The 19,083-nt window shown below is 56.0% G+C and overlaps 1 protein-coding gene across 1 annotated transcript in view; it reads left to right on the forward strand.

The window, feature by feature from the left end:
• Positions 1-19,083, forward strand: part of EPS8L2 (EPS8-like 2) — a 32,013-nt gene that overhangs the window by 9,519 nt on the left and 3,411 nt on the right. Inside the window, exons 2-16 of the mRNA XM_010142248.1 lie at positions 3,407-3,471; positions 6,650-6,811; positions 7,674-7,823; positions 7,949-8,028; positions 8,149-8,288; positions 10,094-10,173; positions 10,632-10,758; positions 11,092-11,180; positions 13,008-13,082; positions 13,844-13,992; positions 14,173-14,299; positions 14,675-14,790; positions 16,941-17,052; positions 18,064-18,171; positions 18,720-18,861. Coding sequence (XP_010140550.1) covers positions 3,407-3,471; positions 6,650-6,811; positions 7,674-7,823; positions 7,949-8,028; positions 8,149-8,288; positions 10,094-10,173; positions 10,632-10,758; positions 11,092-11,180; positions 13,008-13,082; positions 13,844-13,992; positions 14,173-14,299; positions 14,675-14,790; positions 16,941-17,052; positions 18,064-18,171; positions 18,720-18,861 — 1,722 coding nt within the window. The remainder of the gene's footprint in view (positions 1-3,406; positions 3,472-6,649; positions 6,812-7,673; positions 7,824-7,948; positions 8,029-8,148; positions 8,289-10,093; positions 10,174-10,631; positions 10,759-11,091; positions 11,181-13,007; positions 13,083-13,843; positions 13,993-14,172; positions 14,300-14,674; positions 14,791-16,940; positions 17,053-18,063; positions 18,172-18,719; positions 18,862-19,083) is intronic.

Below are 19,083 nucleotides of genomic sequence, written 5' to 3' on the forward strand. Positions count from 1 at the left end.
ATCTCCTCGGGGTCATGCTGGCAGCTAACGGCCAAGCAGGGAGCTGTGCTGGTGTCCTGGCTCTTACCCCAGATCTGTCCTCGCCCCAGCTCTGCCTCGGGGCTGCTGCTGTGAAGGCACCAGCTCAGCGACCCACATCTCCGCAGCGAGCCCACCACTGATGCATCTCTACTTGCCAGCAGCGGCTGCTGCAGGGTGCTGGGACGAACACAAAGCACTCTGCTGGAATGTCAGTCACGGGGGTACGAGGAGCGGGGGACTCAGATGTCCTGCCAAGCTGACGACACACCTCAGGCTCAAAAAGTGTCCAACACATTGAAAATCGGCTTGAAATCAGCTTCTCTCAGCCCTCGCCAGGCTCCAGCAGCAGCAGCTCCTCTCCTGCTCACTGTCCCGGGGCTCTCTGGGGGGGTTCAGAATGCTCCTGCAGCCGCAGACGGGTTTGCTGCCCATGCTCAGCCCTGCGTTCTCGGGGAAGTACCGGGGGGAGCTGAGTTTAAGAGCTCTTCTGTGCTGGCACAGGAGAAAGGGGTGAACCCCTGTAAATCCCCGGGCAGCAGCGCTTGGGCCAGGGCTTGTTCTGCAGGGACATCTGCTGGCAACGCCGGCCTGGCTGAGCCCGGGGACAGCCTCACCCGCCTCCCATGGCAGCCGAGGAGAAGCAAAAGCATAATGGAGATGTGCAAGGGGACTCTGGGGAAGAGGTTCACCTACCGAGGTGGAATCCAAAGCAAAACAATCCCAACTCCACCAGCCCTTGTGCCTGACTGGCATTTCACAACCCCAAAGCAGGGCAGGTCACTGGAGAGCAGCTGACACAGAAAACTGTGCAAGAGCCCGCCGTCTAATATACCCCAGAGGCTTGAGTTTGTCCAAACCTCACTGGTCTTTAACCCTCTCCTCACCAGTACTCAGAATTTAGGACAGCCAAGAGACCCCGAATTCCTACCGGGTGCGAGCAAGCCAGCAGCGTGCCAGGGGCTGGAGCAGCTGCCAGGAAACCCTGTCCTGTTCCAGGCAGGAAAAACCTGGGCCCATGGCTGCAGGGGCACGGACACATGGGAGGAAGGACACCTGCAGAGCTCCTGCCAGTCCAGCCTAGAAGATCTCTTAAGTGCTGCCAGCTCTCTGGGAAAGCTGCAGACTCAGGCCAGCTTCTCTTCATGCTGGATCCGCTGGCAGGATCAGCTACCCCGGCGAGAAGCGACTACAAGGACACCCCCAGCACTAGGCTAAAGCTCCAGACTGGTGCTTTGGGGGTTGTTTTCTGCTCAGGTCATGGCACGATGCTCTGTCCAATGCATTTTCCCCTTGCCAGCCCTCTCCTGCTCACTGCGTCGGCGTTGGCAGATTACCCACCGGGCTGTAATTCAATGTCCTGTCTGCTCCATCACCACCTTCAGGAACCGCCTGCCTTCCCCATCCAGACCCTCATTTCCCCGTCCCACTGCTGCAGGCCGCTGACCCCTCCGCTTGTTCCCAGCTGTTGGTGGCACAGGTCGGCTGCGGTGGGCTCAGGGATAGGGATGGCCAGGTTGTACGGTCTGAGCAGCAATAGGGGCTGCAGCAGCAGCTGCTGGAGAAGATGTGGTCTGTTTGCAGGAGTCTCGGTGGTGCCTGGTGGCTTTGGAGAGGACGTAAAGGACAGGCTTAGGTCTTGTAGAAAACAGCTCGATGGTTTGGGAGCAACCAGGGGACTGTGCTGTCTTGGGGTGAAGTGGTCAGAGCCCGTTTTTGCTGGCTGTAGTCAGAGGAGAAGGAGCAGCGCTGCTCCGGTCACTCCTCCTGGTGACCAGGACAGCTCTCTGTCCCACAGGTCCCCTCCACCCCTCTCTGTCCCACTTGCTGGGCCTCAGGTGAGGCACCACGCACCCTTCCCCCAGGACAGCAGTCCCAGCACTGTCCCTCCCACAGCAGCCACGATAAGAGACGCTTGTAAAGAGCCTGTCACGTCACGGAGCCTGTTAACAAACGCACAACCACCACAAAAGCCAAGCAGGGGCCGTTCCCTTCCCCTGCCCTGCTCCTATCTCCCACGCTCATCACACCTCCTGCCGCCTCAGGCAGGAGCCACCGTCTCCTCAGTACAAGGAGAGCTTCAATTCTCAGCAATCGAAAATACCACCAGTGTTTCTCATGAGTCTCTGGGGAGTGTTTGTCAGTTAAAACAATTGAGATGCTACTCAAACGATAAGCTAAGGGGGCGCTTTGGAAAGTTCTACCTCTGCCTTGCGCTGCTCCGCCAGAAGGTCCTTTTTTATATATAGAAATATGGAAGCTGAGTTCCCAGAGGATGGTCCTTTTCTAGGAGCCAGCCTCTTTAATGTGAAATCAATAAAACGTGTGAAATGAGACCACACGTTCAAGGAAAAGGGGCAAACAGAGAGCCACCAGCCCCGAGGAGGCATGAAAGACCCCTAAAGTGAACCATGAGCAGACTAAGGTTAACACAGACCCCTTTAAACCCCGCTTGCTGCATTAGGAAATCTTGTGACTGTCACGACAGGGGACGGGAGAGTCTAACACAGGCTCTGAGAGGGTGGAAAGGGCTAAAACAACTGTGGCGTTTTCTGAGCAAACCAGAGCCCAGGGGGGTCTCTGCTGGTGAGGGGGACGGTTCCGTTGGGATGCTCCCAGGTCACCCCAGGCCTGGAGAGTTCCTCCTCTGTGATCCAAGCAAAGAATCCCTGGATCAGCACCGCTGAAACAGCGACTAAGAGCCGGCAGGGTCAATCCTCGAGGGTTATATTCAATAGCCTCATGAAATTCCAGGCGATTTTTTCCCAGCTGCTCTTTCCTGACACTTTCCAGTAAGAAATCAGGAAGTAGCAATGGTTTGTTGCCTCATAAAAATATTGTGCAAGAAAGGCAGGTTCTGACTGGCTGGCCTTGATCCCCACAGCCCTATCTGCAACCACAGCCCTGCGCTGGGGCTTGCCAGGAAACGCAGGAAAGGAAACTAAAAGTGTCGGGGGAGTGCCAAGGGTTTCTTCTGGAGGACCCTTCCAAGGGCTGTTATGTCCAGCTGCTGGGTCGGGGCTGGATTTTTAATTCTCACCATGTGCCAGCCTCCTCGAGCCTCTGCTCGCTCCCGAGAGCTTCCCCAGCCCGCTGGTGGCTGGGTCTTTCCTTCGCACGAGGTCAAGTTTCCTCCACAAACGGTGCTGACCTCCAGCAAGCGAACTGTTGCAGCACTGAACGTGTCCCCTGCAGGCCCGATGGGCCAGTCCTTGTTCCAGAAGTTCATACCACTAATATGGGGGTTATTGCCAAAGCTCTAGTGGCAGCTGGGAGGTCAGAGACCATGAGAAAGCGGGAGCAGCCCATTGGCAGAGCTGTAACTCTCCGGCCCCGAGGTACCAATAACCAGCCCCTACAATGATAGCTTTTCTTTCTTTTTTTTCAGAACAAAGGAAAAAATACTCCAACTCCAACATCATCATGCACGAGACGTCACAGTACCACGTCCAGGTGAGCAGTTAAAAAAGGAGCCCTGGTTTCTATCAGAGAAACCACCCCAATGGCCAGCAGCCCATCAGTGACCCTGTCAGTCCCCATCAGGGACAACAACCAAATCAAGTCGCTCATGGAAGCGGAGAAGGGACTTTAAACAGTGACACAAACACGGATTCCTCATTCATTCCGCCGTACGCCACCCACTCGTGAGTCTCTGCCTTGAACTTTGACCATGGCAAACAGGGTTCCAGCGGCAGGCAGGGAGGGAGGAGATGTTTCCTCCTACAAGGGGCATTTCACAGCCTGTGAAATACCCTCATCGACGCGTAACAGCGGAGGGAGCTGGTGCCCGTTCTTACCAAAGCTGCTATGTTCGAACATCCCCCCAGGTGAAAAGGGGGGTAAGGAGATGAACCAAAGACAGGAGCGGCCCTCCTCTCCCTGCACCAGTGTCTAAAGTAAACGGAACAGATAAAATATTCTAATGAGTCTGAGGGAGACAAGTAGCTTTTCCCCCCGTGACAATTAACTTACAGTAAACACCAAAGGAATTTATGAAGCCTGTGAAGCTGGCAGTTAAAATAACAGAACAGATAAGGATGCCCGTCATTGGGTACAAAGCAGTTCTGCTCACTGCGGAGGCTCTGTCACCTCCACACACAATATTGACTCTGCGAATACCTCCCCGTGCGCTGTTTTACAGTTACAGTCACACACAGCCGAGCAGGTTCTCAGATCTGATGGCGTGGCTAATCTCAGCTTCCAGCTCCAATACCTGCCCAGGGTTTATTTAGTCAGGGCCTCGCCCAATTCCTTTGCTTTGTGAACACGTCTTGCACTGCAGCCTTTAGCCTCTTCTCTGCTCTTTCCAGTCTTTGTGAATTAGCCAACAACCACCTTATCGACAGACCGACCGCCACAACCCCTCTCCACCCCTAATTCCCACCATCCACCCCGCGGTTCTGCCCGTCAGGGCTCCCGGTGCTTTAAACCCTCTGCACCTTTCCCCTGCGTCCCGGGGGCTGGAGCCGACTGCCACAACGGGTCTTGTCCTGACTCCCACAGGACTGTCTGCGTGCTCTGGGACCCCTCGAGTCCGCGTATCGGACCCCAATGCCCATGGCCTCTCCCAGGTCCCTCTTTCCACCGCAGGACGGTGCTGCAGCAGGGTCGGTTTTCGCTGCTCTTACCTCCCCGGGCTCTGCATCAACCCAAGCTTTTACAGCTGGAAAGAACTTCCTTCCCAAGCCACCCTCTCATCCTGCCCCGCTGCCCTCCGAGGCATGTGTGGACTGTTATCAACTGAAACTGCTGCTGGGGTCAGCCAGATTTCCCCCCCAGCCCTTTTGCCATCTCTTCTTGCCTTTTGCAGCTCTTCTGGGACACGACACAGACTGTTTTCTGGTGCCATGCTGGACCCTGACCCCTGACACAGCACCACTGTAGCAAAGAGCACCACAAAGAAACCACCTGAACCCTGAGAAGGTTCTGGCTGATCACTTGGAGAAGGCACCAGACAGGGGATCAGAGGGAGGAAAGCCAGGCACAGCCCACCCCTGTACTAGGGACCACACTGAGCCCCTCCACATTTCCTGTCCCAGTCTGAGGCTTGCTTTAAGCACAGCCCATTTTCCCAGCTCTCGCTTTGAAGCCAGGCTGCAGGATCTGTGCACCAAGGACAAGCAGGAGCTGCCCCTGCCGCCCTCCACAGACACTCAGTGCCCGTTTCGGGGCTGGGCACACCGCTGCCCCCAGCCCCACAGTGAATGCAGTAGGGGGGTCTCAGAACCACAGCTCTCTGGGAAGAAGAAAGCTGGACAACATGGGAGCATCCGGTTCCTCCATGTTGAACCCAGGACAGGGTCTCAGGGCCAGAAGGGTTAATCTGCTCCGTGACTCTTCAGCTGAGCCACAGCTGATTCAGCAGGTACACGTTGTTCACCCGGATGCCACCAAGTAGGGGAAGCGGGGTGAGAGGGTCATGCTGCTGGGCGGGCTATCGATATTCCAGCGCAGAGAGGAGAGCTGGGCCCTGGCCTGAGAACCCTCCCGGCAGCTGGCCTGTGGACCAGCAGTGGCACAGACACAACTACCCACCTCGTCCATCCCAAAACCTCCTGCCTGGCTCTCCTGGAGGAAGCTGGTTGTGTCAGGGAAAAGCTCCAGCCACTTTTCCAGCCGGGCACGTTCTCCTTCCCTGCTCCTCAGCAGGCACACAGCAGGCCAGCAGAGGGAACAAGGTGAAACAGGTCTATTTCCTTTTCCTGCGGGAATTTTTCCGCTGCCCTGTTGTCACCTGAACATGCTGTGCTGTCACTGGCACAGAAAAGAGCTCCCAGCTGCTCCTGCCTTGCCGTCCCCTCTGCTGGCAGAGGCACCTTCTCCCCATCCAGAGCCACGCCTGCTCCCGCCGGCTGCTCACCTGCGCAGAGAAATAAGTTCCCTGGGTTTGTGGCCCTCACCCACAGCTGGGGAGGGCAAATGGGACATTTGGATGTGACACGCTTCTCCTCCCTGCCCAACACTGCCCTGGCAGCGAGCCCCAGGAGCAGCCCAAAGCCTCGATGCCACAAAAGTGCAGGGCTGGGAGGTCCCGTGCTTCAGGACGCGGTTAGGGCAGGGAGGGGAGGGCAGCGTGGAAACCAGGTAGAGCACTGGGATGGCCTTACAGGACAGGGGGAGAGGGGAAACCAGGGATCCCAGCTCGGCACAGAGGACTACTGGCTCGGGTGAGCTCTTTGCCTGGGACAAATCCCTCTCAGAGACCTGCTACACGAGTGAGCAAAACACAAGTGCTTTTAGCTTGGCAAGCGAAGCTTAACGTCTGTGTTTAACCTCCCAAGCCAGTTCCAGAAGAGGCAGGGGACTCACTCGTGTGTATGAAGCACTTGTGCTGCGGGGCGAGGGCCATAGCTGCTAGAACTGACAGACAAAGAGATAAATACCCAAGTGGTGAAACTCGTTATGAAAACCCTCGCTGCGTTACGAAAGCCTCACCTTTCCCTGCCGCTGCGGACAGGCTGATACTACCAGCCCAAATGCCTTCTGCGGCGACTCCCTCGCGCCTGGGCTCTGTGAACAGACAAAGCACAGCTCAAGCCTCCCGAGCTGGCCTCAGCCCTGGTTCACAGTACGTGATTTACACCATTAAAGCTTTTTCACCTGGTCTCTTCTCCTTTCCCTGCACCTTCAGCATTTGGCCACCTTCATCATGGACAAGAGCGAGTCCATCGTGACGGTGGATGACGCTATCCGAAAGCTCATCTTGCTCAACTCCAAAGAGAAGATCTGGACGCAGGAGATGCTGCTGCAAGTGAACGACAAGTCCATCCGCTTGCTGGACTGCGAGTCGCAGGTACCCAGAGCTCCGCGGCAGCTCCCCACAGGCTGGCACGGGGCAGGGGCAGCATGTGCCCTCCCCGCTCTGCCTGGGAGGGCCCTGTCAAAGAGCCCAAACAAGGGTAAATCGCTCCCAAAGCCCACAGGTAGGAGTGGGGAGATTTAGTCATGCTTCAGAGCACAGATACTCAGTTAAAGGACACCCTGAGCCGTGCTCTGGGCCAGCAGGGAAACTGCTTTCTGTAGGAAACTGCTTTCTGCGTCCGCCGAGACCTCCCTGGGTCAAGCAGAAGCAGGGAGGGGAGGACGTATACCTGCATTAAAATAACACGCAGGAACACTGCAAACAGTGCCCTATTTTCAGAGGTGACACAGGGCACCTCATCTGAGGGGAAAGAGCAGCCAGGGCATGGGAGAGAGATGGTGCTGCCTGATGTTAGCAATGAGGAACCCAGGAGTATTAGCCCAAGGTCATCCAAGGAGTCAGCAGGAGCGTAAGCGCCTCACAGAAAACATCCTTCCTCCCAGTGCTCTGCTGGGGTACAGAACGAGGGTACTGGTGCTGGCAGAGCCAGCAACGGGATGATGGTGAGCAACAAAACTCGGGTTTCTGAAGTCTCACGCTGGGCCATGTATTCAGGATGCGGAGGAGAGCCAGAGCTCACCTCTGCTTGCCGTGCTCCCCTCCCACTCCGCGGTCCCGAGCTCCCACCCCTCTGCCCGCCTCGATGGGTATCTTCGAAGAGCCCAGCGACCCACTGCCAAGGAGCACACGCTCTGCTAGGTCTTTTCTGTGCTCCCCAGGGTTCATACAGGAGTATGCCCGTCAGCTCAGTCGTTCCCCAGTGCCTGACCCACCCCACCTTGTTCTTTCCCAGGAGGAGCTGGAGGACTTTCCCCTGCCTACAGTCCAGCACTGCCAGACAGTGCTGAACCAGATGCGCTACTCCTCCATCCTCCTGCTGGTGTGCCAGGATTCGGAGCAGCACAAACCTGACATCCACTTCTTCAACTGCGACGAGGTGGAGGTGAGCAGAGTGCTGCTCACGGCGTGAAGCAGAGAGCAAAACTCACTGCCAGCCCCTCCTGCCTTTGCCCACTTAACCCCCTTCCAAAGCAAAGCCCTTAAAAACATCTCTGCTTTATCTTTGAGGCGGAGATGGTTCACGAGGACATAGAAAGTGCCCTGGCAGACCACAAGCATGGGAAGAAGATACGGCCACAGACACTCAAGTGAGTACTGCAGGCCTTAGTTACCAAAAAACCAACCCAAAAGCCCCATTTTCAACGGTGTCTCTGCAAAATGGGACCAGCAGCCACTGACAGGGCTGGTCTGCGTTGTTTCCCCTGCAGAGCAAACCAAGAGAAGATCAAGCAGAGACAATCCATCCTGCCACCGCCGCAAGGGCCAGCTCCCATCTCGATCCAGCACGACATGCGAGGCTCAGGCATGAACAGGAACCGGGTGGCACCCCCTTCCCAGCACAACCCAGGTACCGGCAGCGCTCAGTGAGTCTGTTCTGGGGATGGGGACGGGCCAGCCGGCCCCCCTGAAACAGCCCGGGGTCATTTCAGACCCTGCGCTGCTGTGACATGGGGTAGCCCAGCATCTGTGCACTGCGTTATAAAGCAACGCAGACCCACACCAACAGCACAACCTCCTGTTCCACCTCGAGCCGCGCTTTTAGATGCCCAAAGATTTAACCACAAGGCACTGGTGATCTGCAAATGTACAGAGGACCAGAGCTGGGCAGACGGGCAAGCTCCTGGCCCTGCCGACACCACAGGAGCCGGGGTTTCACCCTCAGAAACCAAGCGGTTTGCACAAATGCTCCTGGAGTCATGTGGAAAGGCAGATCCGAGCTCGCCCCCACCATGTGCTAATCGAAAATCTTATTCCAAAACCATCCTGACTTCAGGCCGTTTGAAAAATAACTCGTATTTCTCTTTGGGGAAAGAAGTAACAGAAAGAAGCTTGTGGTACCAGAGATAAGCTCTTTCTCTGACCAAAGCTCAAATGGACTAAAATGACGCACGAACTTTAAGCCATTTTATCACTATTTATTGCACCACCGCCCCTTAGGATTAATTTCCAGCTTCAGGGACACGCTAAGAGAAGAGAGGACGCACTCGGCTCCCCAGGATGGGGTCTGGAGGCGGGCAGCTGCTCTGGCAGCCTGTGTCAGGTCCAGCTTTGTGCATTGAAAACGGCTCAGAGCTGGACCCGCTGTAAACATCCCGGTTCTGGCCCAGAGCGGGTTTTAATGAAACGCCTGGAAGTCCATACCAGCAGCGCTGGGCGTTTACCCCGGCAGCATTTCCGGACCTGAGAACAGAGAGGTGGCAGGTGACAGCCCTGAATGATGCCTGCTTGCCGGGCTCGCTCCTTGGGAACACACCTTGCTGCCTTCTCGGCAAGACCCGTCAAATCCCATCAGCTCACCTCCACACAGAAAGATGACGCGTGTTTTTCACGGTCCTTTGCCCAAACTGCCTCCCCAGTTCTCCCACTTTGTATGTCCTGCCGTGCTGGCCCTTTCAAACCCCGTGTCACTGAGCTGACACGTTATTTTTCACAAGAGGCCACCCGAGCAGTGGCTCACGCTGAAATACCACCCTCTTGCTGAGCGGAAGAGGAGAGGTGCCCGTGGTTTTGATGGCAGGAGGATTTTTTTGATACCCATTAAAACCACTTGAGCCCACAAGTTTGTCAGAAGGCTGATCCGTGATGGGCCCGGACATCGGTCACGCGGAATTCCCAGCACGTGGCTTTCCACCGAGTGACACTTGCGTTCGCCTCCTGGTCCTGTTCCTTCTTCCTCAACTCCTGCTTAGTTAAACTGGTCCCTCTGGGAGAAGGGAGGCTCCTGCAAAGAGCTGGGGGTTAGGAGAGAGGGGGGAGTTGCTCTTATCGCACTCTACCCCTGTGGGAGTGAGCGGTGGCTCTCCAGCCCCGCTTTGGGATACACCAGCTTGGATACACCAACAGCGCAGGAGCTGGGGACTCACCGCCACAGGACACGGGGCCGGCAGGTCTCTGGCTGTAGCCGGCAGGCCCCTGTGATTCAGCCAGATGTAGCCGGCAGCTCCTTGTGATCCAGCCAGCTCCTCACTGTCGAATCCAGGCAGTGATTCAACACGGGCAACAGGTGGAAGATTTAATCAGCAACTTTGATCCCCTCCTGCTCTCTGTGGTCTCCTGAAGTGCTCCAAGCTGGCAGCCACCACCCTACAGGTCCCTGTGGTTAGCGCAGCTTCTGAGAGTAAATCCATTTTTCTCTCCCTCCCTCACTTGCAGACTACGACCGACGAAGCTCCGGCTCTCACGACCACGAGGAGTCCCGGGCCATCCTAGCACAGAAGATTGAAAAGGAAACGGTTGGTGACCAGAGCAGTGCACAGTCACTGGGCAGGAGGGAGGGAGGAAGCAAGGGGCTCCTCTTCACACAGACATGTTGAGCATGACCTAGGCATGGTTAAACTGGTGCCACTGGGCATGAAGATGAGGTGAACAAGAGCAAAGCTGTGTCGTGGGGTCAGTTACACTCACCTTTGACCTGTGGAGCTCTGCTGATGTCAGGTCTGCTCCCCCCAGCCCACCGCCTGCTCTCGGGGTTGTTTTCCAGACGCCCATTAGCAGGGGTCACTTGTCACATTGATGAGTACGGCACCCAACCAGGCAGGGCTTTGTGTTCGGGAAGTGATGAATTCAGCGGCATTTCATGCCTGGATTCCCCATTCCTGCACATTCTTCCAGGGAGCGCAGCAGGAGCCGAGTGGCAGCTCTGGGGTTTGGGCTCGCTCTCACCTTGGTCTGTGCATTTCTGCCCTCACAGCAAATCCTGAACTGCACCCTGGATGACATCGAGGTGTTTGTGGCCAGGCTTCAGAAGGCTGCAGAGGCGTTCAGACAGCTCAACCAAAGGAAGAAAGGGAAGAAGAACAAGAAGAAAGGGCCGGCAGGTACAATGGAGCACCTGGAACAAAGGGGGAACACGGGTGATGGTTGGGAGGGGACCTCAGCTCACAGCCTGGCACGGCCAGAGGGACACGGCAGCATGGCTATGGACCTGTGTGGGAGGTGCTGCTGCGCTGGGGGGACCTCTCGTAGAGCACCCAGAGCCCAGGGAAGCCTCCAACACAGAGAGAGGCTTTTGGCTTTTCTTGTACCTTGATTTTAGTTGTTCTCATCTCAGCACCTATTAGAGCTGTGTCTTCTGCACGCCAGCAAGATGCAACATCCCCGGAAAGGGATGCTCTAATGCAGGTGTCTTTCTCTCCACCTCCTCATGGCAGAGGGCATGCTGACACTGCGAGCGAGACCCCCGAGCGAGGCCGAGTTCATCGACTGCTTCCAGAAAACCAAACTGGCTTTTAACCTCTTGGTAAGACACACAGAGGGTATTTTCGCCCCGTACAGTGACAGGGCTTTTCCCCATTATCTCAGGGACAAGCATTTAAAGTGAAATCTGAACGGAAAACACTGCCACAGGACAAAGGTGTGAAACCCAGGTTCTTCAACCGTTGTGTCAGGCTCATGCAGGTCTCTTGGCCAAGTTGTTCAAGTGACACAGGGTCTGGCCATGTCAGCAGCTCTCTTCAGAGGCTGAAAGCACTCGTGGAGCTGTGAGCTCGAAGAGCCAGACCTGCCATGTCCCCCACGCCAACAGCTGAGCAAAGGCTCCTCTAGACATCCCCACGCTACACAGTCGCTCCTGCCTGGGGCCTCTGGAAGTGTGGGTAGGTCTGTGACAGCTCCAGTCCTTGGTATCCTTACAGTTAACCCCGTTGCCCTGAGGTTCCTGGCTCCTGCTCTCTGTCTCTCCTGGAGGAGCTGCCACTTTAAGAAGGGGATGAAAAACAGGAGCACAACGTTGTTCCTGGTGCTGCCAGCTCCACTTAGTGATGTATGTGAGAGCAGGAGGGTAACGAGCCAGCAGGAAATTCTGTCAGTTCTGCCCAAACCTGCCCAGTGAACCCAGCGCAGCACGATCCTTCCCCAGCTGCTACTAGCAGGAAACCACAGAGGCTGTAAACAACCTCGATGCAGGACACCAAGCTCCAGGCTTTGCTTTTAGAAGTAAATATGCATCGTTGTTGCCTGCTCAGGACCAGAACGGAGTGCTGGAGTGGCAGCTCTGGCCAGCAATCCCTGCTCTGGCACAAACCGACCGGGCACCGTGCTGAGGCCATGCTGCTCCTCCACAGCGGGGCTGGATTCCCTGCAGCAGCAGCCGAGGGTTCTCCAGGCAGGGGGAAACACGTAGGACACGCGCTCATGTGCCCGAGCTCTCCCTGCACGCAGGCCCTGGACTTTGCTGCCCGCATACCCACAAAGAGCAGCCTGTCTCCCGGCGAGAGGCCGGGGCCGAGTGAGATGGAGCGTGGCGAAGCAGCGGTGGAGCATGGCCATGTCTGTCTGCCCCAGCGCTGCCATCATGTGCCATGTGGCTGCGTTGCCATCGGTCATTTCACTCTTCCCACTCCACATCAATGTTTAACCACCAGCATTTAAAATGCTCCGCGTGTCGGCAGGGAGGAGGGAGCCCGTCTTCCGTCGTGGCAATGCCAGGCCACAGAGCCAGACGGAAGGAAGCTCGGACCGCAGTGGTTCTCACCACGGCTGAGCCGATTGCTGTTAACGAAACATGATCCTGACAGCGGAGCAGCCCCCAGCTCTGCTCCTCCACCCCAGCACAGTCCTCTCCAAATTCAACTCAGAGGCCAGGGCAGCCCGAGGTGCTGCAGGCGAGACCTTGCTGGAGATTTTTCCTGGTCAGCAATTTGCCCAGGGACCCCGCAAAACACTTGTTCTGGAGGAACTGGAGGGAGTTTCAACTTGGCAAGAGTCAGAAGCAGCAGACCTGGCCCCTCCTCGATGAGGCTGCCCAAAGCCACCACGGTCTCCTGCTTCTGCTCCAAACAGCTTCAAAGGGACTGATGTGAGTGGAGCGGGTGCTCCTGCCCCTCCTGCAATTCAACACCCTTAGAAACGGGCACAAAATAAACGTGATCTAGAACCAGATCAGTCTGACCCTCCCATCACTTACACCTCTTCCCTGATTTCAGGTGCACTGTCGGAAGTTTCCTGACTCTTCAGCCCGGGTTATTATCTATAGCAAATACCAGTCAGCATCCACCCCTCCGTGGGACAGAAAAGAGGCAGCGACATCAGCTTCGGCTTAAACTGGGTTTTTCCTTTCTCTTCACAGGCCAAACTGAGGAAGCACATCCAAAACCCCAGCGCTTCCGAGCTGGTGCACTTCCTATTCGGGCCACTGGAACTGGTAACTTTATTTCCCAGTTTCACTGTGAACTCATTCTTCATCTCTGCTGTTGCTTTGACCCCCAGAGGCAGACAGGTTATGCAGGAGAGTTAGAAGCTGCTCACAGCTGGCTAAGGCTTGCCCAGTACAGTCCAGATCAACACCAGCAGCGCTTCTGGCCTCTGAGCTGATTCCCAGCCAACACGGCTCTTTCCACCCCGTTAATAAAGACTCGCTGTGAACAGAAGCACGAGGCAGCCGCGCTTCCTGCTGGGAACCTGCCCCATCTCACCTTCGAGCAAACACGGCTCTGTATTTGCACGGCAAATAGGAACTTGGAAAAGGAGCCAGAAGGGACACAGAGGCACCAAGTATTTCCCACCTTCCGGCAGTGCCAGCCTGCAGCATGTCCTGTCTCTAACAAGGGCTGATTCTTAGACCAGACCTCGCTTCCACTCACGCAGCTCCTCTGAGCTGCCCAGTCTTCTTCAGAGAGTTCAGTTAATGGTCCTGGAGTCAACCGAGCTGACCTAAGGATTAGCTGCTGCAGTGGGAGCCAGGCTTGAGGGCTTGTCCTGGGAGAACTTACTCAGGAAATACCTGGGTTTAGAGGAACCCACCATGGGGGACACACAGGCTTCCTTTAGGGCGGGCAGGCAGAGACTCCAGAGGATCAGAGCCCCTCATTCCCCCGTCTCTGACCCCTCCTCCTTTGTGTGCGTGCGCTGCTTTGATATTTTCAACATTTCCTGCAAAATCTCTTGTATTTGTGCGCAATACAGATTGTCAACAGCTGTGGTGGTCCTGAGCTCGCCAGGACAGTCGTCAGCCCGCTTCTTTCTAAAGACACCACAGATTTCCTCCGAGGACACCTGACACCCAAAGAGATCAACCTCTGGGACTCGCTGGGAGAGACCTGGACCAGATCCAGGTGAGGACCGAGCTGCCATCTCACCGGGTTCCCCAAGCTCTCGAGAAAGGCGAAGCGGATGCTGCATTTTATAGCCATGTTGGAGGGTCAAGAATGCCCCAATGCCCTGCCTCTCCCCAATGCACTTTCAGAAACATATTCCTTGTGGATCTCACCACGTGTTCCCCCTTCCTGTCCTAGGGCGGAGTGGCCCCGAGAAGCAAACATCCCCACCTACATCCCCAAATTCCGCAATGGCTGGGAACCGCCTGTGGAGATCTTCCGCGGAGCTCCCTGGGAAATAGACATCGGACACTTGCAGGAAGAGGTTAGTCTTGTGCCCCTGCTCGTCCTCTCTTCCCCTCCCTCCCCCTTTTTCTGAGTAGAGGTGGGTCTGGGGAGCCTGCAGTGGGCTGTAACAAGTCATTGGCTCAGAACACAGCTGGCTTTGGTCACACTGGTCACATACGGAAAGAAAACAAGGCCAGAAAAGGGCAGCAATAATCAGCCTCACCTCCAGACCTGCAGGAAGGGGGACACTACCCCTTAACCCCTTAACCCAGCCCCGTGCTCCACGTTTCCTGAAGAGCGTTTCTTTGGTGCGCACCGCATCGCAAGCAATTGACCCACCACCACCGCTCTCCTTTCCTCTGGCCCAGCTTCCCCCTCTCCTGGTAACGCCGACTCCCTTTTCCCTTTCCAGCTCTCGTCGGCTAACGGATACCCTTTCCGGAACTCCTCGCTCAAGCGCGGCCAGGCCACTGAGCAGAGCCAGGCTGTGGATGCCTTTAAACAGAACGTAACTCAGCATGTAAATAGGTAACGTATCAGCACCGCCCCACCACGGCACCTCGGTCCTGCCTTGTCACCTCCTGGACACTCACCGCCACACACCACCCCACCGGGATGGTCTGGCATCCTGGTAGACAGCTCTTTGCCACCACACCAGGATGGTCTGGCATCCTGGTAGACAGCTCTGCCATTATTAGGCCAGATTTGATAATGAGATCAAGAAACTCAAAGGTCAGACGAGGGATTATTCATGTCAACACTGTCTGCCTTTTAATCACCGGCCACTCTGCAGGGAAATGGGTTTACAGCTGCTTTCCACAAAAGAGGCAAAAGCACAGCCTGATCTCATCAGGCAGCCAGCAGCTCCTGTTCCACCCCGTCAGCCCACCCCAGCAATACTGAGGATCACTCCTCTGCAGCTTTGGCTCTCCGTACGTTTGGAGAAGCCACCACAGCCTGCACAGACAGAACCTGCTCGTGGGGGGCTCTGCGCTGAGGCACGAGCACGTGCGATCTTCCCGCTGCTGCGAAACGCGGTGCTGGGCGACTGTAGCCCGGCGCCGGCAGCGCTGCACGGAAAATGTCCTCACCGAGGCAGTGCTGTGGCGTTTCACTGAAAGCACCGGCTCTTCCTTCTGCTTCTAGACGCAACCAAAAGGAAAAACATTTATTAGCGGCTGAATATCAGCAAGAACACCCACACATCAGTGTTGTTATTCACACCCGGGCCCTGGGATGCAGAGAAGGGTCTGGACAGCCCCGCGCACCATCACAGTCACCAGCGAAGGTCGCTTGTGTAAGACCTGGGTGCACCCAAAGCAGACGTTAGCCTCAAACTCATCACCTCTCTCCTCAGGACTCATTTACCTTCTGGAATGTGACACAAGAAGTCATTTCTACCCAGCTGGGGCTTCCTCCCCACTCCCTGCCTGCAGGGCACTGCTGGGTAAGGCCACCACTCCCTTCCTGAGCTGGTGGATTCCATCTGGGTCTGCTCCAAGCTCTGTCCCCGCTGCAGACTCACAACTTAACCATTGCACGTGGCTGTAACTAGATCACAAGTTTCCTGAATCCAGCAGCTAATTCCAGCGCTGCAGCCGTGGGCATGGGAGCCAACCGCCCCACCAAGGGCTGCGACACTTTCCAGATGACCAGATGTGATCTAATGAAGATCTAATGAAGACAGTAAAAAACCTAAGCACAACGGGTTTGCTTTTCAAAGGCAGCTTCTACAGCTGCCTCCAAAGCAGCCCACAACGAGCTGAGTTTCCACAGATTTAAAATTACTGACCAAACCTGGCCAGACAAAAAAATAACCATGAAAAACTAAACCATTTCAGCTTGGGTGAAAAGAAATCTTTCAGTGCACTTTTTCTCCACCACTTCCATTTTTGACAACGCCCTGTATTTATTTTCTCTCTCCAAATGAAAAGCCCGTTCAACATCGAAAGCCCTTACTCTTGTGTCAGAAATTCCCCAGCAAGATACTTCCGCAGGCTGCTTTTCCCCCAGACGTATCTTAGGATAGAAAGGTTCAAACTCACTTTTGCTGGGAACCGCAGAATCCTGTTTCCGCGGTCAGCGCTGCTTGCCTGGTGCAAACCCCACCGATTTCCAGTCAGTTCTGCCCACGCTCGTTCCCGATCTCCTCTCTCCCAGCGCTGGGGCCTGCTGCTCCCTGGTTGTTGCTGCTGGAGCAGGAGGGTTTCACGCTGGTTTCACCCAGGAGGTGCAATCAGAGCATCTGGTCGTGCTTTGTCAAGTCTCCCCCGTCCTGGCTGGGAAGGAGTCTCTTCTCCCTCCCTCAGGGTCTCCCAGTAAAGCCAGTAATCAAACAGCCCTGCAGCTTTTTTTTTTTTTTTGCCCAAACACAGGGTGTTTCACTGAAATAAGGGGTGAAAATCTGCCTCACAAAGAGACGCTGCCCACTGCTAACGCTCTGCCGCCCTGGCTCGCAGCCTTCGCTGCTCCTTTGTCCCCAGTGAACGTTTCACTGAAATAAGGGGTGAAAATCTGCCTCACAAAGAGACGCTGCCCACTGCTAACGCTCTGCCTGCCCTGGCTCGCAGCCTTCGCTGCTCCTTTGTCCCCAGTGAACCTGCCTGGCCCCAGATAGGAGATGGGCTCCGTGAACAGCCATGGACACCCGCTGACACTCCCCTTCTGCTCTGCTGCAGGAATTTTGAGGCACAGGGAATGGCTCTGCCCAAGAGATATGCCAAAATCCGCTACGACTTCACCGCCCGCAATGCCAACGAGCTCTCCGTGCTCAAGGACGAGATCCTGGAGGTAGGTGACCGTGCTGGGTGGGGGCAGAGCCGGGTCCTCCTCCCCTCCCGGGAACATGAGGGGAGCTCTGGATGCTGGCAAGTGCCAGCTCAGCGCTACTCGGGCTTTCTGAGCAGCAGCACAAAGCTTTGCTCACGCCTAGAGCTTCAGGTGGGAGCTGGAGCCAGCTGCTGGTGCACGGGGCCATTCGCCCGGCTGAAAGCCATCGGTCACACCCTCAGCAGCCACGGAGAGGAAGGCAGGCCGGTCACCCCCCCATGCACTGGGCCTGCGATCGTCATTACCAGTCCTCCCCACCCTGGAACTGTTTTCTATGAAAACACCCCTTCCATAACCCTTCTCTCAGTGCCGCGCTGGCGGAGGCTGCAGGACGTGCCTTGGGCTGCGCACCAGTGTAACACGGCTGTGACTGGAGGAACTGGTGCTTCAAAACTCGGAGCTCTGCTCCAAAACACATCTAGAATGAGAACTGGGGGGGTCTTGCCAGCAAAGCTCACCCATTCCGGGGAGATTACTTTAAAAAACATGAATTAAAAAGTGGCATTTCTGAGCACAATGAACTTGCTGGAAGGGGCAGGGGGGCAGGTGCCCTGGGAGGTGCCTCAGCAACGGGCTCTCTCCTCACCACGGCGTGGTTACGAGGTGATTACGTGTTACGATGCGACGGGTGGTCAAGTGAGAGGAAAATGCTCCAGCATCGTTGGCAGGAGCCACTCATGGGTTATTTTTTTAATGCAAAGAGACAACACAAACTCAGTTCCTGGGAAAAAAAAAAAAATTATGTAGAAACAGGCAAATGAAGCAGGAACCGCGAGTGCTTCACCCCGGGTCTGCCTCCCCCTGCTTCTTCCCAGCAAGGCTTCGGTCCGCAGTCGCAGTAGATCTGTCTGCCAGCTCCTGGCCTCAGCAGTGACATTCTGACAGCTTCATGTTGCCGCGAGGTTTTTTTCTACTATGGCAGCCCAGAAACCCGAGGCTCTCACAGCACATCTCTTTGTTTCCCTCGCCCAGGTGTTGGAAGATAACAAGCAGTGGTGGAAGTTGCTCAACCGGAGCGGTCAGGCTGGTTACGTCCCTTACAACATCCTGGATGTGGTGAAACTGGACGAGCTCGAACAGGTCTGTGGTCAGGGGCTGTTTAACCGGTAGCCAGCTGCAGGGCGTCATCAGCCTCTTGAGTACGACTGGAGCGCCCTGCATTTCTTAGGACGATGTGCACAAGTCAGGATGAACCCTCACAAGCAGCCGGACCAGGATCCTGGAGATTCCTGAGTCTCCAGGGATAAAACTCACACTTTTTGCCACCGTCACCTTCCCCCTCCCCAAACAAGGCCTGTCCTTCCCATCCCTGCCCCGTGCTTGGCCTCTGCAGTGGGAGGAAAGCATGTGCGGGGTTAAAGCGCCACTTCTCTCCGTGTGATGTGTTTTCCGGGGGTGTAAAAGCCTTCACGCTGTCTTCAGCCTTTGGTTTGGGTTCTGTTCCTTCCCATGAGACCCCAGAAATTCCCTTCTTCCATGCAGTTCCACCTGAGGTCACCTCAGCCTCAGCACAGGGAGACCAGGGCCATTTGTCCCACCATCTGCTATCGCGGGTGGGAGGCAAAAAGTTTATGAAAAATGGCCAAAAAGAATTCCTTACATGTTATTTTTTCATTCTCATCACCCAGTCCAACCAGAGGTACAAAGGAGACCCGAGCCACAGGGGGTACGGACCCTCCAGCCCGACTCACAAGCTACCGGCCAGCTACGCCGGGGATAAATGGGGAAGTGAAATGCTCTCGCGCAGCTCTCCACAGGATGCCAAAGAACGTACGTGTCCCACGCCACGTGTGCCCCCCGCGCCCGGGCACCCTTCACACCCCTCAGGCAGCCTGAGAGCTCGTCACTGCGGCTTTGATTTCAGAGCGTGATAGCAGAGTTTCTGCCCCGGTGGTTTTCTTTCCTTCTTTCCTTTCCCCATAATGGCCTCCCCACTAGTTTTGGTCGCTGGGTGCATGTCACCGGCCCTGCCCCCGCCGGGTCACTCTCCTC

Source organism: Buceros rhinoceros, unplaced genomic scaffold, assembly GCF_000710305.1.
Source record: "Buceros rhinoceros silvestris isolate BGI_N320 unplaced genomic scaffold, ASM71030v1 scaffold18500, whole genome shotgun sequence".
NCBI classification, from domain to species: Eukaryota; Metazoa; Chordata; class Aves; order Bucerotiformes; family Bucerotidae; genus Buceros; species Buceros rhinoceros.